The sequence below is a fragment of the Strongylocentrotus purpuratus genome, unplaced genomic scaffold, assembly GCF_000002235.5.
Source record: "Strongylocentrotus purpuratus isolate Spur 01 unplaced genomic scaffold, Spur_5.0 spur5_scaffold_5, whole genome shotgun sequence".
In the NCBI taxonomy this organism is placed as follows: domain Eukaryota; kingdom Metazoa; phylum Echinodermata; class Echinoidea; order Camarodonta; family Strongylocentrotidae; genus Strongylocentrotus; species Strongylocentrotus purpuratus.
In genome coordinates, this window is record NW_022145611.1 from 15,729,724 (window position 1) to 15,755,841 (window position 26,118).

The 26,118-nt window shown below is 39.7% G+C and overlaps 3 protein-coding genes across 3 annotated transcripts; all 3 read right to left on the minus strand.

Moving 5' to 3' along the window:
• Positions 1–475: 475 nt before the first annotated feature.
• Positions 476–9,099, minus strand: LOC100893599. Its single transcript, XM_003724864.3, has 2 exons — positions 7,084–9,099; positions 476–1,848 (listed from the first exon to the last, which is right to left on the minus strand). Exons 1-2 carry the CDS (start codon positions 7,805–7,807, stop codon positions 1,190–1,192), a joined length of 1,383 nt encoding a protein of 460 aa, XP_003724912.2. The 5' UTR covers positions 7,808–9,099; the 3' UTR covers positions 476–1,189.
• A 5,462-nt stretch (positions 9,100–14,561) lies between these two features.
• LOC577374 (lefty) lies at positions 14,562–17,563 on the minus strand. Its single transcript, NM_001129809.1, is given in 4 exon segments — positions 14,562–15,443; positions 15,811–16,053; positions 16,463–16,778; positions 17,184–17,563. Coding segments are annotated over 4 exon segments (1,200 nt in total). The 5' UTR covers positions 17,449–17,563; the 3' UTR covers positions 14,562–15,067.
• Positions 17,564–21,081: 3,518 nt separating this feature from the next.
• LOC105440661 lies at positions 21,082–25,165 on the minus strand. The gene is made up of 4 exons (XM_011671123.2): positions 24,945–25,165; positions 22,909–23,064; positions 22,312–22,392; positions 21,082–21,942 (listed from the first exon to the last, which is right to left on the minus strand). The coding sequence occupies exons 2-4, from the start codon at positions 23,054–23,056 to the stop codon at positions 21,749–21,751; spliced, it is 423 nt and encodes a 140-aa protein (XP_011669425.1). The 5' UTR covers positions 23,057–23,064; positions 24,945–25,165; the 3' UTR covers positions 21,082–21,748.
• Between the last annotated feature and the right edge of the window lie 953 nt (positions 25,166–26,118).

Consider the following 26,118-nt stretch of genomic DNA (forward strand, 5'->3'; position numbering starts at 1 on the left):
TACATGCAGGCCCCTCAGAACGTTTTTCAAAGTGGAGGGGGGCTAAAGTATTAAGTAAAGGGAAGCAAGTGGATTGAAAATTTTGCGTGGGGTCAAGGGACGGAGCCCCTGGAAGCTCAGGGGTTTTAGGCATTTAATTACGGTCAGATGAGCATCAAGGGGCCCGCCTCGGGGCTCTTAGTAGGGTCCAGAGCCCCTGGAAGCTAAGGGTTTCAGGCATTTGATTACGTCAGATGAGCATCCAGGGGTCCGCCCTAGGGCCCCTGGTGGTAGTCCAGTGGGCGGAGCCCCGCAAGCTCAGGGTATTAGAGCATTTAACTATGGTCAGATGAGTTAATTTTGAAAACTCTTTTGTGACACTGGCAGGTCACTGTTCTTTCTATTTCTCTATAAAATACTTCAACATATTCTTTAACAAAAAAATTTGGGGGAGGGGCTCGAGCTCCACCGTTCCGCAGGCCCTGATATGTAGGCTTCTGAATCAGCATATTTTTTGCCTGACTGTAAATTTTGGAATTTGTCATTTTCCAGCAAACGCTTCAAAAAATAATAATTTACACAAAAAGAGAGAAAAAATCCCAGAAAAATCATGGCATTTCAGCAATATTTGTAAATCACTGGTATCGAATTATAAATAAACCTTGTTTGAATTTTAAAATTAGTCTAAGCCCTGAGTCGGGGTCCCTGGATGCCCATCAGTATGCCAGTGATCATACCTGTGTTTTTATTTCCAGCAAAACTAATGTTTTAAAGACAGATTGTAGGAGTATTATGTGAACAGTCATATACAAAAAGCATAAATGCATTAGAAATATGATTGTATGCTCTTTGATGAATTTCCTTTTATAAAGCAATTTCAACTTCTTTTGTTAAAAACCTTTGACGCCCGGGCATAGCAATTACAATTCTTATGAATATACGCATATTAAAGTAATACATCAATAAAAATGAATGTATATTTGGGTTTGAGTTAACTTGGTAAAGGCTTGTCTTGTAGCAGTTCATATTCTCATGTTTTATTGTTATATTAGCAATGTAAAGAAAATTAAAAAAGAGCAAGCATATTTTCTGTTTATGCATCATGTAATAAAACATCACAGCGTGATTCTATTTGCTGCTCGTAATTAGTTCTCCGCATGAAAGTTCAGTGGGATGTATCCATGTCCATCAAATAAACATTTTTTTTAAATTAGAATTGGTCAGTAACTTCATCGCGTTTCGCAGTGTCAACATGGTGCGACCAGTACTCTTTCTGTTTCTCAGCGACTTGTTGGAATCTAACCAACATCCTCATCCTCGCTCTATGTTCAATCTCACTCATCTCCATCATCTTCCTCATCCTTTCCACCTTCGACTTCTCGAAGTCGAGCTGGGCCTGAAGCAACTCCATCTTCTTCGCGTGCTCCTCGTCGGCGCCCGCCTGCCTCTCTGCTTCGTCGACGTTGCATATCGCAGCGATCGCCGATGACTCTGCTGCGCCGTCTCCGTCGACAAGCACGATAGGAGATGCTGATGAGCTGCTGGGTCGACGGAGCTTGGCGTTGCTCTGATTGATGTAAACCCTGTCACGTGGTCGCTTGCTACTGCGCGAGGACGAGCTTATGGAATGTCGAGAAGATAGCGATTCTGCCGCATCGCCCATGGATGACGAGACTGATGGAGCCCTGGGGATGCGCTCTTGGCTCACATCACTGGCGGCTAATGGAGGAGTGTGAGTGTGTCTGTTCGATGAGGACGCTCCTCCTAACGATCCAATAGGCGAGGACAAGGATGTTGATCCGTTCCATATTTGGTTGTATGTTGATGCGTCACCGACCTCTGATCGCAGATGGATGTCTTCTCGATCACCTGCATGGACAAGTAGAATGAATGGAGAGATTCATGTAAACGGCATGGTGTGAAGGTCCACCACTTGCAATATTTTACAAACCAAACTTGACAAAGCGAATCCGTGCAGTGTGCACCACACCGTCCACACGACATGTATCTTTTATTGAATTATTTCATCCAGAAATTAGAAAAAACAACTCGACTATACATGATAATGCTATGAGAACGGGATTAGATTGAATGAATCATATCGAGAGATACCGTACATTTATGCCACAAATAAACAGAAATGGTAGAGGATTCCAAAACATAGTTACAAAAATGATTTTTAAAAACAACAGAAATCAAGCATCTTTTTTTTTTTTTTATGGATATGTGACTGTGTATAAAAGATCACGATGTGTACACTGTATTGGTTGCGTCATTTTCATGACAGTCATCCCAACAATTTTATCTTATTCTCCGTCTCCCTTTACTTTCCTTCCCTCATCCTTCCCCCCTTAATGCACGCATACCCCCCCCCCCCTCCCGGGGGGGGGGGGGGTCACATATTAAGACATACGGGGATGTGCCGCTCTAATGGGTCGCTTTTTCACACAAAAATACCGAAACATTGGTCCCATTTTTTACAAAAATATCACTACACATGGGTCCGTTTTTCCAAAAATTTTAAAATGACAAAATGTTCGGGTGTTTGTTTGGCGAACACCCGAAAATTGTGAAAAATTGGCCTAGATATTTCGAGAAAAATCTGCCGAAATGACCCTTACAAATGGGTAGGGGTTTCGACTTTCGAGGCTACGAACGCTCCATGTACAGTCACCCCTGCCTACCACCCCCCCCCCCCTATTCCCCCCGTGTTTAACCACCATAACAATGGTCTGCTCTTACCACATTACTTTAAACTAATGCGATATGGTTCTAAAGTTTTAACACTGCCAGTATCATATTAAATCCCCCATTTAATCACCTACGAATTAATCAATGCTCTGCACTTGCCAAATTAGCGGGGGTTTTCCCCTACTACTGGTAGTTTACATGTGCCGTGAACGACATTTTTCACTTGCATAATTATTGTAGTCTTTGATTCAATTTGTAACATTCTTCGTAAAAAAAATCTTCCCGAGCATTATCACAATTAATACTAGGCCTACCATACATCTGCTCTAGAACTCGTGTAGAAAATGTAAACATAATGTAAAAGAGGCCTTATCGATGAATGTGTGAGCAATTAAATTAAGACAAAATATACGCAATGGGCCTACACCCGATTACATTGTTCAAATTCATTCTAGTCAGGAGGGATGTATCTAAAATAAGGAGGTCCATGCTAAAATTCATAATATGTCCTTTCATAACGATGTAAGTGCTCGCTATACATTATCGACTACGATCAATGTCACTTTCAGATGTTTGAACCACGAGTAATCGTCTCCCATGGCAACGAGACAGTGGACCAGTCTGGCTTAACAAGTGAACAATGACTGCATCACTTTGTAAAACCTTACAGTACGGATCGCAGCGGGGTAGTCCATGTGTATGCATGGACAGTATGGATGAATACTTTGTTCATTTACACCCAGAGGTGTAACAAGGCCTTTTTGAATGAGGTGTCACGAAACCAACCCGCCAGGGACGTAGAGTGAGTCTAGTCATTGAGGGGACGCTGACATGGGGCCTGGGCACCTGTCATACTCAGAAAATGAAATTGAGATTTATGCGGCTTCTGATTAGGGGGAATGCTCTGAAAGAGGTCTTCTTCTCTCGTCCTTTTCCCTTTTCTCTAATTTTTAATTATTTTTCCATAAATATCAATTTAGTTTGAGTTATCTGTGTATCCCCACTCCTCCCCCCCCCCCCCCCCCCACCACCACCGATTGAGACAACTGTCATGATCGTCACTATACGTGCACTGTCGTTAAAAAGTAAATGGAAAATCAGCGTGTCCAATCAATGTTTGATGAAGAGAAGGAAAAAACAGTTACTACCATACGCATAAAGGGGGAGTGAGCTGTTTAACTATAGCTGAGTGGTCATTGTTAAAACCCTCCACTCTATAGTTAGAGCCCACATTACGATTCACTTGTAAGAGCTACATCTTAAATGAAATGTGTATTAAGTTCAAGTCATAAGCATAAAGCCATTACAGGTCTCCCATTCTATCAACGTCATGATCAGGCTCATATATCCTTCTGCGCTGAAGTGTGCATGCCTTCCTTGGTATTCTACTCAGGAAGCACTCTAGTCTAATACAACCCGTTGTTATAAAGATGATTTAGCAGCGAAGAGGGAAATGAATTTCATATTTTTTGGTAGTGGTAGTAGAGATGTCCAATTCACCATGGTTGTTGACAGTCTCTAGCACAGGCGGATCCAGCCGGGGGCAGGGGAGGGGCCAAAGAGGGGGCCCAATTCGTGAGTAAAATTTAGCGGCGAAACAACCAGCCGGTGAATAAGCGGGAAGGAGGGGGGGGGAACACTTTTTTGCATTGCCCCCGAAAATCGCGCAGGCCGATATTTTGCAGGGGAGGGGGGGAGGGGGGTAGTGAGCAATATTTTGTTTGCTCCCCCCCCCCCTTGGGCACCAGGGGAGGGGGCGACTACTGGTCTCTATATGGTTTTCTTACACGAACCCCATTCTGTCATTGGGTCATTCCGTACTCTAAAGCCGATACCAACCATGCAAGTGTATTTGTTGTATAAGGTATATGGAAACTCGATATATTCATTTGTGACAATGGTCACCTTGATGGTCACGAAAACCACGAGGAAGTATGATTTGTTGGGAAAATACATACTGTCATTATGTTGGATAATTACTTTTAAAGGTACTATGTCCCTTTTGCAGCCAACCTCAAATGCTGTAGAACTTTGCAGGAATTATGAATATGTCATGTATGTCCTATCTGTGAAATTTAAACGTTAGCAGTGTCCTCATATGCAAATTATGCAAGGAAACTCTTTACTGTCAGACACTATTGAGTGACTGACTGGCTTTTTTCTTCTTTGGTAATAACATGCATGAAAAGAGTTGTAAAGGGTACATGAGCATTTGTCTACATCAATAACCCACTTCTTGTGATGGCCAAGATTAAACTGATTGAATCTTTGCGCAGCATAAAACGCATGACCATTCGGTACAATTGTCTGAAAATCAAGACTATTACTTTTGGGCTCTATAGCCCTAAATTCGATTTGACAACTAATTATATAGTCGTTATTTTCCCACTTCAAGACATTTTCAAGCCCCACCTTTTTTAAGTAAGTTCTAAATTAGTAAATCTTTCAAATGCAGTTGGAATTTAACTTTTTCATTTTTTGGACTGCAAATGGGACATGGTACCTTTAACGAGTATTTTCTGAGAGTGAATTTTCTGATGGTTAAGTCAGTAGTTGTACCCTGCCATGGGAAAGTTACATATTCCTCATAAATTGGTAAAGGGCACGAATCTTCTGTAGCTCGCTAAATTCTACAAAATCAGCACTCCAAATACTGATAGCTTGCATAGTTCACTTGAGCCTAGAGGACGGGTTAATTTCCATGTATTTATTTTTCAAAGGTATATTCATTTATTTATTTATTCATTTATTTGTTCATTTATTTTTCGTTAATTCATTTACTTACACATGTATTTGTTTTATTTATTCATTCATTCATGTGTTTAGTTATTTAATTTTAATTATTTACTTACTTAAATTCATTTATATTTTGTTTTATCTATGTATTTATTTACATACTTATTCATATATTTATGCATTGAATTGCATTCATTTAGTTAATTAGTTAGTTACCGTTGTGAGTTTAGGGAAATACACGGTTCTCTTCGGATCACCTCGCACAGCCTTGGCTGAAGTTTATATCCTTGCATATCCTTGCAACAGAGTCTGTGTATGCAGACTACCGTAGTATGTCTGGGTAATGTTCAACGATCGCGCACTGCACAATATCACGGTAAAAGAGCCTAAAGAGATGCAGGGCATCCATCCTTCACTTCCGAAGACACTTCGGACTCGCGCCAATTTATAGTGCATGCAGGAACTGCGTGGAAACTCTTATAATCACCATGGTTCGTGTATTTGTTTTAGCGATGCTGTAGAGTGTACAGAGACAGACATCCATGATTGATAGTCCAATATTCTTTATTTGCACATTTTAATTACTCCGCGTGTTATGCTGTATTTAACCGAAAAGACAGAAATATAGTAAAGTAACATTATATTCATAATTTTCACGAAGTGACGGTAGTGAGGAAAATCGTCACGCAAAGTGAATGCAAATTTTTTTTCACTACCGTCACTTCGTGAAAACAGCGACGGATTGTCCCAGAATCTATATATTATATATAAAAGTGCGAGAATTCTCAACTCTGACATGACACCGGGTGTTCCAGAATATAATATATTGATCTTATTCATAATTATCCCAGAAAGAAATGGGTATATTACCTGACTGATAGAGACTAGTGTAGCCCTATTAATGCCTGATTTTAGAACATGATTGTAAAAGGAAGAAAGATTGACCATTAACATGAAGACAAAAATATAAATTGCTCTGCGCGATATATACTATAGTGACGCACGGATACAGAGTACGAATATGGCAGGTGTGCGATTCAAAAGATACGTGTATATCTGAGTGGGACCTAAACTAATAAGATAAAACAAATAGTGGGCAGAATTAGTTTGGCATTTTCCATCTCCAATCTATGACGACTCTGGCATGCAATACCAAAATTTAAAAGAACAAAAACAACAATCAAATATTTGACAATTATCCTGATCATAATTCAGATCTCGACTTTTGCCGAGAAAAGGTATTTAGAAACCAAAATATTCTGCATGGTTCTGTTATCATCAGTTTGGAAATGGAGCAAGTTTTGTTTTGTTCTTCGTGTAATTTTTCAGATACTAACTTCTAAAAAAATACAAAAAATGCAAAGCATAATAACAGGCAGTACTTGCTATATGCAGTAATTATATTTGAGCGGGAAAAACAAACTTATTATGGTGTAGGTGCGTAATAATAATAATAATACATGTAAACCGTATTACAGTATAGCTATATAGCTTCATACACTTATTCATCCTCCGTGTAACAAAGAAAAACACGATCAGAAAATAATACAGCATATTTGTAAGGCCGTAAGTCGAACCCCCCCCCCCCCCCTCAACAACAACAAAAACATTAGAATACCCTTTGAATCTTATACACGTATTGCCTATAATTATGCTCTATGAGAAGAGAAATATTACCGTCTTCACCAGGGGCCTCTTCTGCTATCCAGGCATCTGCGACAAAGCTGCCAATCAATTCATCCTCAGGCGGGTGAGATAGTGGAAATCCGTTAGGGTGACGGGGATCACCACGGGGTACATTCAAAGCCAAGGGGAGATTCCCGTTCGTCTCTGAGGCATCCAGATCCAGATCATCACTAATCTCGATTGGCTCGGTGCCCATGGGTGCCACCATCTCCTCGTCATCATCATCATCGTCATCGAACTCCCCTTCGCTATCATCATCCTCCCCTTCATCATCATCTTCCACGCTCCCACCCATGAATTCCCCCACCCCCATCATACCAGAGGTGAGATGGGAGGGGTGTGTGAAGTCGGAGAGGTGATGTCCGTTTTGACCGTCTATGTCCCCCTCCATGTCCCCCTCCATGTGCCCCTCCTCATCGGCTTGCTTCACCTCACGTCGCGCTCTCCATTTCATATTTTCCCAGCATTTTCGCAGTTGTTTGGCGTCCCTAATTCTTTTATCGGCCGACTGCGTGTTGAACTTTTGCGTTATGAGCTGCCATGCGCGCTTCTTTTCATCCAGCATATTCTGGTTGAGCGCTTTACGTTCCAGAATCCCAATATATTTATTCACGAGATTTTGAAGAAGGGTTCGGTCACTTGCTTCAAATTTGTAGCGAGGCAGTCTTTTTCGTAACATGCTTCGCGGTTTTAAAGAATTTGCCTGGGACATCATGTTGATTGATTTAGTCTGTGTCAACAATATGATTATTATACCCGTCGATATTTGAATAAGCGGTCGATCAAGTTACATGGAACAAAGTATGATGTCCAAATACATGCAACCATTGCTCATTATGGTGAGAGCAATAGGAAGGGTCGGCTGTTAATTAAAGTTGCACTTTGACAGGGATTATCAGGTCTAATACCAGTTTCTGATACCCCTCTCGTGGTATTCTTTGTGCATCTAGTTTCGTTCAAAGGTCTCCGAAGGGATTTGAGCGTGTGTTAAAATCCTGTGAAGCGTGATGCCTTACTTGAAAGAGCAGTTCTCCTTCACCTTTAAAAGTATACAATACGCATTGGGAATAATGAGATCCGCTGGCACTGAGAAGATCGACGCACTCGATGAAATAGCGTTTTTAATACACACGAGATATGGCAAGGTGGCGTTCAATGTCCACTAGTTGCAATGTAGATGCGTGTATACCAAGGCGTGCAGAAAATTAAATGCTCGCTCGTTGCTATGGCGGGCAAGGTTGGTGATTCAAAGTTAGTTAAAGTTGTATTCACTGAAGTCATGGGCTATAGCTCGATTTGGTCAACACCTGAAACAAATCATAAACGATTATTCGTCTTTTGCTATACTGGCACTGGTAGGTGGTATAATTGGTATCAAAGTTAATCATCCGTTAATGTTGGTTGCTAAAGAACTGGAAGTGGTAACGATTCACTTGCTGGTATGGAAAGAGTCACACTTGATCAAGTCCCTTAGCTATTTCGTCATAAAATGCTATGTAGATCATTATCTCCAAATACGTTGTCACTCAACCCCAATCAGCACTATGAGAGTACATGGAATGCTGCATATGCTTGTGCATAACAGTATACTTCCAGTATCCACAACACACCACGTACACCGTGCAGCCGACTCCACCTCAATTATAATGTGGACAAGAAGCACTACTCTAGGAGAGCCGCGCTCTATAGCTAGCTCTGTCTGTTTCCCCTACAGCCCCTACGTCACTAACGTCTCACAATCACCAAGGACCCACGCTAAGTCCTGCCCACAAGCGGCACGATCTTTCCCGCGCTAAACCGATAGGAGTGACCTTTGTATCATACCCTGTCGTGCTTGCACTGGAAAATTCTGATCATTTTCCGGAGCACTTGAGTCTCCCAGTGAGTGAATGCTTGATAGATTAGACATGTGTGTCGCCTCTGCGCTTGCTGGTTGGCTTACACTGGGAGATTCACAGCCAGCCAGCCACGTACACACAATATACTCCTCGGCGCTGGCATTCTGCGAGGATGTCTGTACTGTGTGTTTTGTGTGTTCAGTGCTCGCTCTGGCGCAAAAGGGAGAGATCGACAGAGAGAGTCCACAGGCGACTCCAGGCACACATAGGCGGGCAGGGTTTTCAAGAGGTCATTGAGGGAACAGCTTGCCAAGTGTGGCATATGTGTGAGGCATGTCTGGTGTTCCTGCATAAATTATGACAAAGGAGGAGTGTAGAGAGTGAGACAGATAGGAAGTACAGCCTGAACAGCGCAAGCATACATGTACAACGTGTACAGGGGTAGAATTAATGACATGAATTGATGGTCGTTTTGTCTCTAATGTTCCAGGAAGGCTGTTGCGTATTTCACACATCGTGTCTACGGTTTGGTTTTGTTGTATGTAGCATATTCTTTTTAAAGATAGCAAATTAGCGGTTAATCAATATAAAGATTGATACTCAAGAGTAGACGCTACGCATGTCGTGGCTCCAGAAAGTCCAGATAAAGGGGGCAAAGTAGCATACCAGTAGAATATGTGACATACACATAGTGAAATAGCTAAAAAGGATTGTTTTGGCAGTACCAGATAAATATGACGGATAAGAAAAGATTGAAGCTAGGTACCAGATCGAGTTTTGATATAAATTATTTGTTTCTAAATCTATATACCCATGATATCTTGCCGTCCAGATATGCAGTCCTGAAATAGAAGACTACATAGATTCACTCCTGGTTTCGATCTTGCACCTGCCACTACATGTGTGTATGTATATGGCTTCTTTTTATCAATTTTCTGAGTCTATCACAACTTGAGTATGCGAGCTATAGCTAGCAGAAGGAAGTAACTGTGATTCGAGGAGGGGGGGGGGTATACCTGCACCTTTAACAATAATATGACGGGAGGTCTCTTATGATACAACCTGGTATGGTTTATCTGCAAGAATATATCGACCACGTCACGCATCTCTTAACCCGACTGACCGTGGTTTCCTCGAACATCACCACCCGGCCTGGGTAGTCTGTGGAATAATCAACCACCAAAGGGGGGAATGCACTACTATTTTTTTTGGCCAAGAGCTATTAGCGTTTATATATTACAGTTCGATGAATCTACGAAGAAGCCGAGAGTCCTTCACTTTTATGACGTTGTGCTTTGCATAAGAAAGGGAAATCCCTTCAGTGTACATGCTCATTGCACTTCCTCAAAACAGGGAAGTCCTACGAATGAAATAGATTTGACTGTCCAATGACCTTGGCTACCCTGGCTCCTCCCCAAATGCAAGACGCTCACTGACCATACGACTAGACACCCAGCCCTCCTCTTTCATTTTCTCTCTCCGCCCCCCCCCCCTTTTTTCTCTCTCTCTCTCCCTCTCTCTCATTCTCTCCCTCTCATTAGTTGCATGTAGAAAAACACAGTCGTAATGCATAACACAGAGTCTGAACTACAGACTATGAACTATGTTCAATATTAGGTCCATTACCACAGCTTCTCTCTCTCTCTCTCTCTCTCTCTCTCTCTTTCCCCCTCCGTCCACTCTACTTAGTCTTCCGGATCAGACATAATTTGCCTGGCATGCCTCTAATCTACTGGTGCTCCGTCCATCACGCTGCCTAAAATAGTCTTTGTCCAAGACGTAATAAGCAAATTCCTTATCAGATATTTATATTATTATAGTCTACAATGTCTGGGTTACTGTAAAGTGCCGAAGTGGACGAGGTTGAAAGTGAAGACTAGTATCTACCTGATTCAGTATAGTTTTCACTCGAGGTATCACAAAGTCCATATTATTATTAAAACAATTGCACTTTCAAATTTTCAAAAGTTACACGTACATGCATATAGGTGGGCTTGGGCTGCAGCCCACCCCGCCCCCCCCCCCCCCCCATGAGAATTGAAAATACTTATGTTCAGGTAGCGAGAGTATACTATATGGAGTATTTTTAAGATGAAAATTACATTGAACAACAACTAAGTGTTTCTTCTTATTTTTCTCGATCGCTTCGCTCTTCCTTATCTAGAAACTAGAATGTTGGAATTCTGAAACTGGGTGTCACCCCCAGTGGCGGATCCAGGGAGGGGTCCAGGGGCCCTTAAACAGGTAAAAACACGTTAATTTAACCATTATTTGAATACGGGCCACCTCCCCTGGTGCTCAAGAGGGGGTGCGATCTTCATTTTTTATTTTTTGGTGGGCAAAATTATTCACCGGCTGGCTGTTTCGTCGCTAAATATTTTCTCACGAATTGGGCCCCTCCCCTGCCGCCGGCTGGATCCGCCCCTAGTCACCCCTCCCACCCCCCCCCCCCCCCGCCCCTAATACTTCAGTGGGATACTGTAGTTGTTATTGTCGCTAGTGCTATATTGGAATTAAAAGCAAAATGTCACCCTCTTCACATTATGATAAGGAAACAAATTCACGAGAGCTCAATAAAATAACAATATTCTTCCCCTTCTAATCTGCCTCCTTCAATACCGAAGATTCTTGCAGATGATACCGGGGTGTGCAGGTGGACCACTACACCAGGGTTGTCCCCTACTCTTAAACGAATCGTGCAGTGGGTTCTTAACGTGCAAAGGTGGTGACTCTCCTCGACACGGGGCCTCCATTTAACGTCCTATCCGAGGGACGGTGTGTTTTCCACTTAACATAGCCTGCATCTACGAAACAAGGGAAGAGGTTCGTTAACACACAACGCAGGCTTCAGTCATCCGCCTGGGTGGGATTTGATCCCGAGATCTTTGGTTTGACAGGCCTACGCTTTACCAACTGAGCCAACTTGCATCACTCTGTCCCTTTAATTCGACAGTGGAGGGACGAACACCCCCTCCACCAGGAATCAACCTGAAACTAATCTAAGCTTTCCCTTTAATTCGACAGTGAAGGGAAGAAATATTGGTCTATGAAGTATAAGTTTCTCTCCAAGTTCCTCGGTCTTGAGCCATCCGTGTAAGCGTTTCATGGTCTCACGAATACATGTAGTGAAAAAGAATGCTTAAATATAAAGAATATATGATTTATGGGTAAAAAGGTGAATTTAATGACCTTATTTGCATAAATTATTATCCCCCACAAATTCCATATTAGTAAGGTCGGTGGGGAATTATGCTCCCTCCGCGATTTTTCTGATTGTTCGGAAACGCATACGGATGGCGCCCCGCCGCTCGCTGACTTTTTTCTTTTGTTTAAAGTTTAGGTGTTTGTTTTTGGAGTCAAAATAGTTGAATTGTAGTTCGAAAAAAAAAATAATAAAAATACTACTTGAAAAAACATCGAAATACATAAGAAATTATCATAACAACAGATAACATAAGGAATAACCTAGCTTTTTGTCGTATTATTGTTTCAAATGGTCTCACGAATACATGTAGTGAAAAAGAATGCTTAAATAATATTATGAAGAATATATGATTTAATAAATTACCATAAGTATGCAAATGAGGATTTTTTTCAAAAAATATAAATTTACCATAGTATTCTATACACTTCTCTTGACATGCGTGTAAATTTTAGCGGCGATCGGCCATTTCACGGCCGAGATTTAGGGGGGTCATAATGCCCCCCCCCCCCCCCGGCCATATGAAGACCTCAAAATAATAGCCCGTCCTTTTTTAGGGTTAAATCAATTGCACTTTCAATTTTTCAAAAGTTACACTTATATGCATATATGTGTACGACGCGGTGGGCTTGGGCTGCAGCCCCGCCCCATCCCCCGAGAATTGAAAATACTTAATATGTTCGGGCAGCGAGATGCCCGAGTATATTACATTGAATAGTAACGAAGTTTTTCTTATTATTTTTCTCGATAGCTTCGCGATCCTTATCTATAGAAACTAAAATATTGGAATTCTGAAACGGGGCGTCACCCCTTCCACCCTACCCCCCCCCCTAATAATTAAACTATCACTTGTTTTAATGGGCTACTGTAGTTGTTATTGTCGCTAGCGCCATTTTTTTTTAATGAAAAGCGAAATGTCGCCCTCTTTACATAATGATAAGGAAACAAATTCACGAGAGCTCAACAAATATCAATATTCAAGAAAGATGATATCTCAATTAATTGATTTGTTTTGTTGTAATTATTATATTCCATTACTCCCCCACCCACCCAATCCCCCTCAACCCCGCCCCTTTCTCCTACCCCAAAAAAGGCTGAAAGGCTAACGACTTGCAAGCATTTCTTATTCTTCGATTACACCCATACAGAAGATTTGTTAACATTCCACGCGTAATGAGCAATATAAGGTTCAATAATGTATAAGCATTGAAGTATAACGAATTATAACTGTATTGAAAAATAAAAATGATAAATGTTAGCACAGAAACGGAAATATCTTAAAGAGATTTTAATTGATTCTTGATTATATTTCTTGAAGTTTATCAATGACAGCCAACTGACTTTCAAAAATTGCCTGAGAAGACCTAATATTCTCAGATAGTGTTTTAAAAGTGTTGAAGCAAACATGGACACCACGATTATGTCAAGCAAATCAAACGAGACATTTTAAAGAGGAAAAGGAGAAAGATGTATCAGAAAGAAATTTTAGGTTGAAAACAAATCTGTTTCTTGAACCAAATTCCCACAGGAGTAAACAATTACGAAGCAGCCATCCTAATTAACCTTCCTTTCGGAATCAAAACATTGCCAAGAGTATTGAACTGTGTCTGAGACATCGCGCGCACGTCAATTGTTTGCATGCTTCTCCGATTCTATAGAACTAATTCCGTCTTTACCCGAACTTGATGGTCGTAACAATAGGTCTTCCCCCTTTAATACCCTTTCTTGTCCAGGTGGTGCTGTGGGTGGGATAATGAGGATGAAAAGAATGAACGGCTAGCCTGCCTAATTAGCCCCTAATGGTTGCTTTTATAGAAATAAAGGTCGAGAGGAAAGCAATTGCCATGCTTCCAAAACAACCGTTTAGAAAAGTTTAGAGAAACAAATGTAAAATGTACATTAAATGCAGACTTTGAGAATCTTACTTTCATTGTGAAATCATCAATTCTAATATCTTTTTTTAAAATTAATATATTCAAGTTCAGTTTTAAGGTAGAAAATGAACACTATCTAATCGAGACTCCCACTCTCTCTCTCTCTTTTTCTCTCTCTCTCTCTCTCTCTCTCTCTCTCTCTCTCTCTCTCTCTCTTCACTCCGTAATGTCAATCGCGTAACACACTTTAGATAACTAACATCCAGCAACAGCACAATCGGACACTACGCAAATTCCAACATTTACCAACACCGTGGGAATATGAATTATATGTTTTGTATATGATTGAAGAGCACTTGGAGAAAAAAAACTCCATTAGTTGTATTGCTGTACCTTTTTATACTATTTTTTTTTAAAAGATGAATTGTATGAAGAGTATTTGCATGACCTTGTCATCAATCTCAACTGCACTTAGCTTGCTCAACCAAAAACACAAACATGCCCATTACATTATACAAACCATGCAAGCAAATGATTGAATATTCACTCAGAAGATTTCGATTATATCATATTATTGCATTTTATTATGAATACATTATAGCGGAAATCATAAACACATAGTTTGATAAAATATAGATTGTATAATAATTTATGGCAAAACATGTACAGTCATTCATTTCGATTTTCATTGAATATCAAGCTTTAAAAGGTTGCAAAACTCATGAATGCAGCCATACCCATGTATCACGAGTATAATCATACTCAGAATGTACTTGTCTTTTAGACTATTTCAGACATACTACAGCACACACACACTATATAAAATAAAAAGTCACTTCTGCAACCTTCTTCTTTTTGATAGGTTATTAAGTTCGTCATACGGTCTCCTTCTGTGGCGAATTCATACCACTATGAAACGAAAAGTCATCTTCTCTCTCCCTGTAAATGCTATTCTTTCAACCATTTTGATGCTCTTTTGATTATCAGGGGGTTATTAGTACCGAAAAGTTCACTGTCATCATATCAATGTCTCATGAGCCGAATCATAATAAACAGCCGCATCATAATAAGCAGCTGCAGTCTTCGACGATCATGTTCGGGATCTCCTCCACTTTCAGCTCGACAGCGCCACTTTCGGTAGCAGACAGATACATCATGGGCAACGCGGATGATCTGGACACGCCGCAGGTCCGATGACTACCTGACCTGGAGGGCAAACCCGATGGAGAGCCACCGTAGAACGGGAGCCTGAAGATATCTCTGATGTGGCGACTACGAAAGTTGTGACACGGGCCGTAGCAGTCGAAGGCTTCGAAGCCGGCTGGCTCGATGATCCAGCGACTTGTCCACGAGAGGTCGCGGAAGTCGACGTACTTTCGGCGGCGACAACAACGGTGTTCTTCTTCACCTTCGTACTGACACTCGTTAGGTTCATCACTGAAAACAAACAAAGAAAAGAGAAATAATGAATGTCATGCTCCATAAAAAATGACAATACAAAAGTCATCAATATGTCATCGCTCACACGTCAAAGAGTGACGATACAACATCACAGGGTGATGAATAATGGTGATGACTGCAACAGTCGAAATGAATATTCAATGGACATCATATTAACTATCAAAATTTGTCTATGATTATATTTATTTGTATATATTTAATTCCAATGGGACATCTTGCACTCTCGCATCATTGAATTGATTTTGAAGAAACGGAATTAAATTGATGCAATCATATTCAATTTGTTTAAAATATCATCAATATGTTTTGTTTTGAATGTGTGAGCAGAGTTAATGATTCTTACCTTGGTGCAAATTTGGTCGTGTAGATGATGAGAACAGGTCTGCTATCGGGAGAGTTCGGAGAATCGGGATAAAAGTCGGTTGCGAAGACCATCTCGTCGGCCACCTGCCTGGCGTGATGACTTCTCTCGATCGGGTCGATGTTGAATGCGACGCCGAGGTTGCTGTCGGGATCCGCTACCCAGGTCTGGATTGTGTTAGTGACGTCAAAGACTTTCCATCCCGAGCCGTTGAGATTCACCTCTCTGTAAAATAAAATAATTACAAACGTTTAATTCATTTATCAGAAATTATTTCATAACCAAACAATATGTGTTCTATTGGAGAAAAAGATTACATAACTTTGCCACTCAATCATATCGCCCCATCTTCTGTCGATTAACTATTCCATATGATTTGTATTGTAACATTCTTTTCTATATGAGATGTCTATAAGTTACTGACCTTTAGAAATATTTCTTAAATACATTTTGTTTTTAAACATATTGGTATCAGTTGTATTTCTTTAAAAAATCCTCACACACTGGAAACAGAAATAGAGGATAAACATGTTTCCATTTAGTAGGAGTTTATATTTTCCAGTCTGTTCAATACATGAACTTTCTGAAAGTTGTAATCATCTACTCGTAAAGTCTAATTGATTATGATGCTAACCTCTGATCGATGGTGTTGGTTTTCATGCCGTTGTGTTGGTTGACGACCTCGGCTGCCAGGTCGCTCGGGTCTGAATCCAAGTCGATCTCCTCGTTGGTGAGTTGATTGACGGAGACCAAGGCGGAGTGGACGTGGCCGTGGTTGACGACGTGAGTCTCACCATCCTCGCCTTCGGGTTTGAAGATGGAATGGTTGGGTCGCTCCTTGTAGACTTTGAGCTCAGCCATGATGACCTCACTGCCTTCGGGGATGCTGGAGATGTCAAACGTGAAGAGTTGGCGATTGCTCTCGCTGAACGACACTTCTCCATAAATTTCTGTAAATGAATGAAAATATGACGGGTTAATTACTTGGAAATTTAACCACTTTTTTGTCCGTTGAAAAAAATATACCGATACATTGCATTTGAGATCTTCTAATTTTCATACACTGTTCTACAAATGTTTATATGTATATTGCATATCAACATTTACAAGGCAATTGATAACACAATATTTGCTCAGATAGATTAGACCGTCTGACGAGATTTACTTTTCTATGAGCAAGGTAAAATAAAGTATATCATTTAATTTGATTTTAGTACATTTAAGTAATCATTGTTTTTTTTCTTGCAATCTTCATGTATATCCAATTCTCATCGAGTCAAATGAGCAAGCAACATTTTGATACATGTTAAAACTTCTAATAACTGTAAACACACATTACTCTTGACAACACTCACCTTCATTTTTATGAATTCCCTTTGTGATATAGGAACGACGAACACGATGTTGACGGTGCAACGACTCGTACTGGAAGCGGAGATGGTCGGGAACCGTTATCGTACTCGCATCTACCGAAGGGAAATTCCAAGGATTTGTAACTCCGATCTTATCAAGAATATCCATTTGCAAGTTCAAATCACCATCCAAAGGAGCACCGGCAGTGATACCGATCAGAACAACCAAAAGAGCGACGAAAACTGGAGCACCGAGTGATAATTCCATATTGATAGATGTGCAGAGCGTGACAAAATGACTGTGGATACTTCGAAGATGCTATGTTTTCTACTTCAAAAAGGGTAAGTATATAGGGCCAGGAGATGTTTGTCGTATGAAGTTCGCTGTGGAAGTGAGGAGTTTGGAGCAAATGTCTCTATTTAAATGGGCCGTCTGAGAAGTTGAGCCGAGACGATTATAATTGGGTTTGAATAGATTACGGGGATAGCGGTTGTCTGATTAGAAAGGATCCGCTAGGTGGCTTTTCGGGACAGCCGATGTCGATAATTAAGCTGTCTCGAGATAACAAAAGGGAGCGCACACAGGCATTTAGGTTTGCGTTGTCTGATGATGACACCGGTCACAATAGAAGTGATAGTCTTGTGTGGTGGAGGATATACCTTTCTGGAAAGCTTCACAAATGAAGCGTATAAATGCTCTTTTGTCAATTACCACAGCTGCGTGACAATAGAGATAATGGTTTCGTCTCGAGTATGGTTTCGTTGGATTCTCCGACGCACTAATCATTGGCAAAGGAACGATATATTTTCTACTAATGGGGCTGATTCATATCTGTTTTTCTCTTGTCATTTAATATACAGAGAATGTGCGTATACTTTCTCCATAATTTATACAGATGAAAATATAAGTAGAAATAAGTTGGAAGTATCCTAATAACTTACCGACATCACATTGCTGTATTGATACACTTATATTAATTGCTGCCGATGGTGAACATTAAACAGGTTTATTTCAGAAAGACGAAATTTGAGGTAGTCCATAGAATACCCAATTAGTATTATTTCGTGGAAATTAACTACTTGTAGTTGAAGTCAGGGCATGGAAAGATTGTTTATACTATCTATTAAATTGGGATTTCTGCAAAACAGAAATAGAGAGAAGTGGTTTTAAACAAAGCCAAAGAAGTCCATATTTATGTTTTGAAATTACAGAGATCACATGTAAATGAAGGGCTTAACAAAGGTCGCATTTATTAACAAGAATAATACAAATATCACTGAGTGATGCGTTTTGTCATTATAATACTTGGCAGTCTGATGAAAGCATACTTGCTCTCTGAGTATCGACTGATAAAATTGTACAATTCTATACCAGAACTCAGGAGAAAGAGGTCAAATGCAGCTCCATGTCAAACTGAATCAATTTTCGCCCATTATTCATACAAATGGTCATAGGATCAACTCAACGTATGTCAATCAATCATTTTCTGTCATAATTAGTAATCTCTACCATATTATTTATTTCTAATTTAATATATTTATAATTTCAGTGATATATCCATGAGAATTAACTATTGTTATGATCAGTGGCGTACGCAGGATTTGTTTTCAAGGGGAGTGCTTTAAAAGTTGAAAATTGCGCCCGCCGATATTTAGCTCAATAGGCGGGGTGGGGGGGGGGGGGGGGGGGGGGGGGGGCAAGGAGCACTTTTAAAAAAATCAACATCCACCCCCCCCCCCAAGCAAAAAAGGAGAGCTTTTAAAACTTTTTTCCATTAAAAGAAACATTGAGGTGCTATCCCACCCTAACCCCCCCCCCCCCCCCCCTGCATACGCGCCTGGTCATGTTATCCATCATTACCAGTGGTGAGTGGGCCTATATTTACTAATATCATACGATGCATTTAAACGAAAAGGAATAATTTCATTTGTTTGTCAATACATAGGCCTAATCGAATAAAAGAAATAAACGAAAAAACAAAATCATATTGACATTTGTAATACTCATTCTACCAAGAACAAGAAACATAATCATTAAACAAAATGTTGCAGGTGGTCGTATTAGCTTACGCACAGGCATGGACTATGGTGACAAAGGGCAGTGATTATTTACGCAAACAAATTTATTCTCAACTTTCAACACATATCAACAACCTGTGATTGAGACATTTAAAGATAAAGACCAGTTATGGTCATGCGATTGCATTGTGAAAAAACGTTGTGGAATCGATCAGAAAAGGTTAATCATCTAGCATATAAGTATTGGTGTGTACTGCAAGGTTCTGGAATCATCAAAATGATAAGAAATTTGGCCCAGTCTTGGAAAAGTTACAAGCACTGTACACAGAAAGATGATGATATGGGACTACGCACACGTGCGCGATACGTGCGTTAATCTCTCACATGCCAATAGATAAACTAATTTACTAAATGTATTAATTAGTAGGCGGTTTCCCGGCAAAATTTGTATCATCATGTATTAGTCAAAACATATTCTTTCACATGATTGGTAATAAGAGTTTCCATTTCATTTTTTTTTAATTGGGGCATTTCCAATACTGGTCTTTACCTTTAAGATGAAGCATCAACACTTCACCAGACCCTTGAACCTGCCCATCAAGGTGTTCTCGCAGATGAAGCGAAATCTCGAGTAAATATGTTTACGTTCCACTAGACAGGATTGTAAATGGATCTATCAAGGGCTCACACCTCTATAAAATCAAGCCTATTGATATCCACGCCATCACAATGGATGACCTTACAAATACGAGATTATCGCAATTAGACACAACAATGTGCGATCCAAATACACGAGACGGTGATTGTGTTGGACATGAAAGGATAGGTCAGACTCATTGGCTAGTCAGACTAGCATCAAGCACCAATTTAACTTTCTACGGTCCCGTAATTTGGAACAAGGAGACAACTGGGACCCCAAATCTGATGCACGTGTGTTCTTTTCGTCAGGAAAATTGGCGTCACAATCATATTGAGAGATATCAGCCGATGGGATTGAAAGCAAATTTGATTTTGCATTTGATTCGTTAATGAGACACTGTAACTGGTGTGAGTGACAGTTCAAGTCCACAAGTGTTTCGCCTCATTAATAAGGTTCATTTATAATAAGTAGGTAAATTTATTATGACGAACATCTGTACGCACAGGTACACTAGCGCACCCTCGTATAAATGCAGGATCGGGGGGGGGGGGGGGGATACCCAGATTAGGTTTGGACGGAGGTGTTCTGATGAAGCCTCGAAACCCCTATCCATTTTTAAGGGTCATTTGGGGGAAATTTTCTCAAAGTAAAGCTATTTTTTTTTGGGGGGGGGGGGTGTTTGCCATGCAATTTATTTAAAAACGGACCCATGTTTAGAGATATTTTTGTTTAAAATGGGACCCAGCTTAGAAAGGACAGGGCAAACGAAGTTGGAACTGTGCGGGAGATGGTGGTTGTTTTGTGGATTTTGATGTAAATTTATGTAAAAGATGTTCATTTATCAAATTTGTTAGGGATGAAAAGTGATGAAAAAAAAGCAAATATATAGAAAGTATAATTATAAATAATATGAATTAAGAGAGAGAGGAGGACAAACATATAATCACTGGCAACAATATTCTACACTCATATTTTCACGTCGTAATTCTTGCTTTAAATTAATCGACATTGGAAATGTCATTCATCTCCGGCAGACGTACATGCAAACGATCATGTTATCTGTGATTATTATTCAGTGTAAAGTAAGACTGAAAGAAGACGAATTAACGGCAGACGCGCTTTTTTTTTTAATTTCCGTTTATAATGAAATGACGATACATCAGATACACAAATATTCATATAATGTAATTTTTAAAGGTTCTATATGATTATCCCAAACCGATGACATTTTTATGTATCAAATATCATAGTATTTGATGTGGAACTGTTAATAAGTTGTTCCATTTTTCAATACTGTCGTGTTGACCTATTTATCGATGAAAACTACCTTGTAAATTATCCTCGGAAATGAAAACATCTAGGTTTTCTTTATTTGATAATAGATTGCAAGACAATTTGTATGCTTACTCATACGCAGAAAAGTATCAATGGGGTGGTGCCGAGAAGTAAACTTTGATAAATACACAAAACTGTATCATGACAAAAAAGATGTTTACAAAACCAAAGATTCCTCCAGATCTTGAAGTAACACATTGTATGAGTATATTACATTCTTTAGAACAGTTCTTTCAGTGCAAAAGATTACACGCCCAACCGTCAAATATAAATTGGTTAACGTAAATACCGTTGTGATCATCTATTCTTAAGACCAACAAGACTAAAATATCATTAATTCAATTATGTTTAAATGCCAAAGCAAAGCATTTCAAACAGAATAGTAGTGATAAACATGGCTCTTATCGCCTTTGAATTACCTGGTGATCATTAAGTTACAAAAAGAAGACAAAAAAGGGAGAGAGAAGCAAAAAGGAGGTTACAACGGGACGAAACGTCTCGAGTATTCTTCAAGTGGGCGTTTCATTCTTTACCTCATGTGTAATGATCAGAGTGATTGTCTCGTCCCGATGACCTATTCAAATATATCCTCTCCATTGAACAGATCAATTTCCCTGGTCCTCGGAGGGCTCCGATTCAAGTTCTCGATGCGCCGTCGCTGATTTGCACGTCTCAAAGACGGCTTACTCCTTTCTTGAGGTGTACGGAATGTCGGTATTCTAAACCCACCGCTTATAGGTGTGGTAACACGTGGTACGATCTGTTCACCTGAGTGTATTAATGGTTTAAATTGTGAAATTGTGATATTTTAATACAATTTTTTCTTTTATTCATAGCAAGGGATGATTCATCTTTCCAGATATATTTTGGATAATTTAAAATGCGATGTATTTCCGAAATTTACACGTTTCTTTGACGTATATCATCTACCATCACTTATTCATAAACCGGTAATAGGAATTTATTATTTCATTTAGTTTACCGTTGAACAGCATAAATATTAAAAAATGAATAATAAGCGTCAGCAAAACTAAACCAAAAATGAATGAAACTATTGATATAAATCGGACATGTGATTAACTGATTATCAAAGTGTTAAATGTATTTCACTGATGGGAAATACAAGTGATATATTACCTGAATCCATGCTTGGTGTAGCCTGAGATATTTGCGCATGAACTGTACTTTGGGGAACGGGTGTGCCTGGTACGCCACGAGCTATATGAAAATAAATGGAAATATACCAGCTTTTTTCAACAATATCATTTGTTTGCCTCGCATTGAAGTCATACATGTATGTCTAAACGTGAGTAATAGTTTGTTTTAGTTAATACTAAAACCATTTTCTCAGAGATCAGTTTACCGACTTGAAATATCATATCAAATGAAAACGAATTGGGGAAAATTAATAAATGAAAAAACAGACAGTACGAATTTTCCAAATATATTGTAGAGTATTGAGGAGTCACTTTAATCATTGACCCCATCAGTATCTATCCAATCATTGATATCTTTTTTTTTGGGGGGGGGGGGGAGGGGAAGCAGAAACATGGGATAAAAATGCTCATTTTTATTCTGTTATAATTTCGAAGTAGGCTTAATGATGTTCAGGACCAAGTATGAAATACCCATATGCCAGGAGAAAAATATACAACACAACTTTCAAAATACGTTCTTTCTCTCTTGTCTCCATCCATGACAACCTATCCCTTGAACCCTTCCGTGTATTCTTACATGCTAAATCTACCAGTGGACTTTCTTGTGGGTTACGATCGGTAGTATCTGGAGTCGAAGGTACTGCTTGTGAATGTTTGGTAAGATCTCTTCCGATACATGGAGAGCATGGAACAAGCTGGAAAGGAGACTGTGATATTCCAGTCATGTCATACCCTGCAACGATAGATGCAAGGCAGATGCAAGTGTAAAAAACAAACAAACAAACAAAATAAATGAAATATAAACATGAAGATCGTATTTTAGGAATTCAGGTAGTATAGATCTGACTACGGGTCTTAGATTTAGTTGATAAACAAAGGAAAAGTGAAAGAGTTAGACCTCAGACTATTTTTTTTTCGTTAAAAGTGAATTTGAACAAAAGCTTAAGGCTTTATCCCATCGTCAAGTTTACATTTTTGTATCGAATACATATTATTAGAGTGACCTTCTACATCGATTCTCGGTTAAACCTTTTGACTGATCAGTCATGCTTGGTTGTCGTTTTCTACAACGAAAGAGAAGGTGCTTTTATAAGACTACAATCAGCTTGAAATCATCCTTAATACATTACCTAACAACTTATCGAGATGTTATCATATTCTATAAAAGTACATGACGGCTGATAGAGTTTTTTAGGTATTTTAAGTTATTGAACAAGTGTTATATCGCATATCATTCATACAAGGTCATATAAAGTCACCGCCAATTCAAGTTTCAATAAAACTAAGGGAAACATCCAATACGTAATTGAATCCAGTAACCATGTTGAAAATAAAAATGTAAAAGTGTAAGCGCTTTGGTCAGTTGATGCTAAAGCACTTTTATAAAAAAAACTGGTATTAAAAATAATCCGAGTAGAAAAATCAGACCAGTTTATAATGTTAATACAATGATGATTAAATTGCGTTCTCCAAACTTCAAATGAACACATCTTTCTTCTTCTCTAACTCTATACCTACATCTGTAATAATACAAAAAAATATGATCCATTCATCAATATATCTGACCTTCAATACATTAAGAACAAACAAGGAACTTTTCACAAACTTTTTAAAAAATGAATCAAATCACTACCACAATTATATCAAAGCAACTGAATTAATGTACATGTATGACGTGTATCTGTATACAATCAAAGCTTTTTTTTAAAACTTAAAAACATGAAGATAGTTTATCTAATAATTAGAAATCATCAAGATCTAGACTCTACGACAGTTTTCTTCATCAATGATCATGAAAGCGGGTTAACAGATTTATGAAGTTGTTTAACACAATTCTACAATGCAAGTCATGACGTGATGCCTCTTGCATATGATTGTTAGAGAAGTTCATTTAGGCCTAATGCATCTTAAAACAAGTTAATAAAATAGATGAGTCTTTTGTTTTGTTTTTGTGTTTCAACACAACTTAGAAAAGCTAATTTTTAACATAAACTTTGATTTCTTCGGCTGTTCGGGGATTGGTAGATCTAGTCTATTCTACTTCTAAGTTCTAGGTAGGCCTAGTATAGATTATTACAGTTACTGAACGACTGAGCCCAGCCCAGGCCCAGAGCCTGCTGCTCGATCCAACTTGCCAAAAATTGAGCCACTAGACTAGTACTAGGCCTACTGCTAGTACTGGTACGACTACAAATAGATAGACCCCTAGGGCTAGGCACTAGCTCGGCGTTAGAGGTGGTCAGTGGAGCTAGGAGTCAGATCTAGACCTAGTCTCAGAAGAACACCCGTGAATATCAGAGACTGAAGCTTTTAGTTCTTCAGATTAGATCCACCCGGTTATTCTCGATCTAACTCAGATTTAGAGATTAGGCGCTTGCATGCAGTGTATCAAGTCTTTATCGCGATGTCGCTGGGCGCTCTCACCCGGTACCTCCAGGGAGCTCCGCAGCCGTCATGGCCTATAGACTAGCGCAGCTAGATGTACTTCTGAGTGATGTCGAGCTTGCTCCTACGTTCCACGCAAAAGTTGTTTGCGGGTGTCAGGTATAACCACGTTAAAGTTATGTATGTTTCCAATAATTTTTCTTATTTAATGATGGTCCGATAACTTACCCTAGTGTAGATCACTACGGTAGAAGTGTCCATCCATCCAAATACTAAACCGCAATGAATTATCCTCTATGACTTCTGATACAATTCACACACAACTTTACAAACAAGCACCATTTTAAGAAAATTATTGATAAAGTTAAATTTTGCGATAGATATCGATCGATGATCAAACGATCAAATTATAATATTCTGCGTTTATAGAGCTAGAGTCGATCGTGACCTCGTTTCTCATGGCTGATCACACCCCCTCCCCCCCCCCCCCCCACCCCTCCCCTCCGAGAACGGACGGACCCCATGCGTGTTACCAAAATGTCAGGTAAAGGGGTACTTTTCGACAAAGTCCGGCCCGAGAATGGTAAAAAAAAAAAAAAAAAAGGGGGGTGTATTAACTTTTCACCCGGAGATTTCTTTAAAAAAGGGGTGTTTTTTCTTTTTTTTCTCTCATCTCTTTGGACTCCTGAGAAACTATTCCGAATTTAGGGGGGTAGACTACATTGAGCATTTTCCCGGATTTAGAGGGGTCTCCAAGGCAGGAAAAGCCCGCGAAAGGGGGGTTTGGAAATGTTGGCAACTAACACTGAATAACAAATAACAAACAATAGCAAATAACACTGAGTGGGGGGGGGGGGGGGCGGGCACTGATCAGCCATTCAAGTAGCCCTATACCCGGGCCCCATACCTCTCAGATTTAGTTCCAGTTTATTAAAGAACTGACACATTTCCCAAATGGCATATCTGAATCACCCTTTCACGAGTCACCACGCCCCCCCCCCCCCCCCCACCCCCCCCCCCCTTCTGGCTCCACCGCCCCTGCAACTTAGTTCTCGTAAATATATCTTCCCTTGGAATGACTTGAACAGGGACGAACGAAATGTTAAACCTAACCTATCGGAATGGAAAGTAGAGACCCCCCCCCCCCCTCCTATTTTGATTCTATGTCATAAATTTCTTGTTCTCAAAGAAGGAGACCGTCTATCCCCCTTTTTCCGAGATGCAGATATTAAATAGAATACCAATAATTTGAGCCTCGATCGACGCCGTCATTTAACATGTCATGATAGTTGCTCTCAAGTAGGCCTACTTTGAAAGCAGGTTTTTTTTTTTTACTGAATGTACCTACCCTCTATTTTAAATAAAATTTGACTATAGATAATAAATAAATATATGTGATTCT

Bases quoted from the DNA above. Each gene is read 5' to 3' on its own strand.
- LOC100893599 (XM_003724864.3), bottom strand. From the start codon at position 7,807: ATGATGTCCCAGGCAAATTCTTTAAAACCGCGAAGCATGTTACGAAAA. The intron at 1,849-7,083 runs GTAATATTTCTC...TTGTCCATGCAG, and splicing joins AGAGGCCCCTGGTGAAGACG to GTGATCGAGAAGACATCCAT.
- LOC105440661 (XM_011671123.2), bottom strand. From the start codon at position 23,056: ATGACTGGAATATCACAGTCTCCTTTCCAGCTTGTTCCATGCTCTCCA. The intron at 22,393-22,908 runs GTAAGAATACAC...ATTTTCATATAG, and splicing joins TCCACTGGTAGATTTAGCAT to CTCGTGGCGTACCAGGCACA. The intron at 21,943-22,311 runs GTAATATATCAC...TAATACACTCAG, and splicing joins TACACCAAGCATGGATTCAG to GTGAACAGATCGTACCACGT.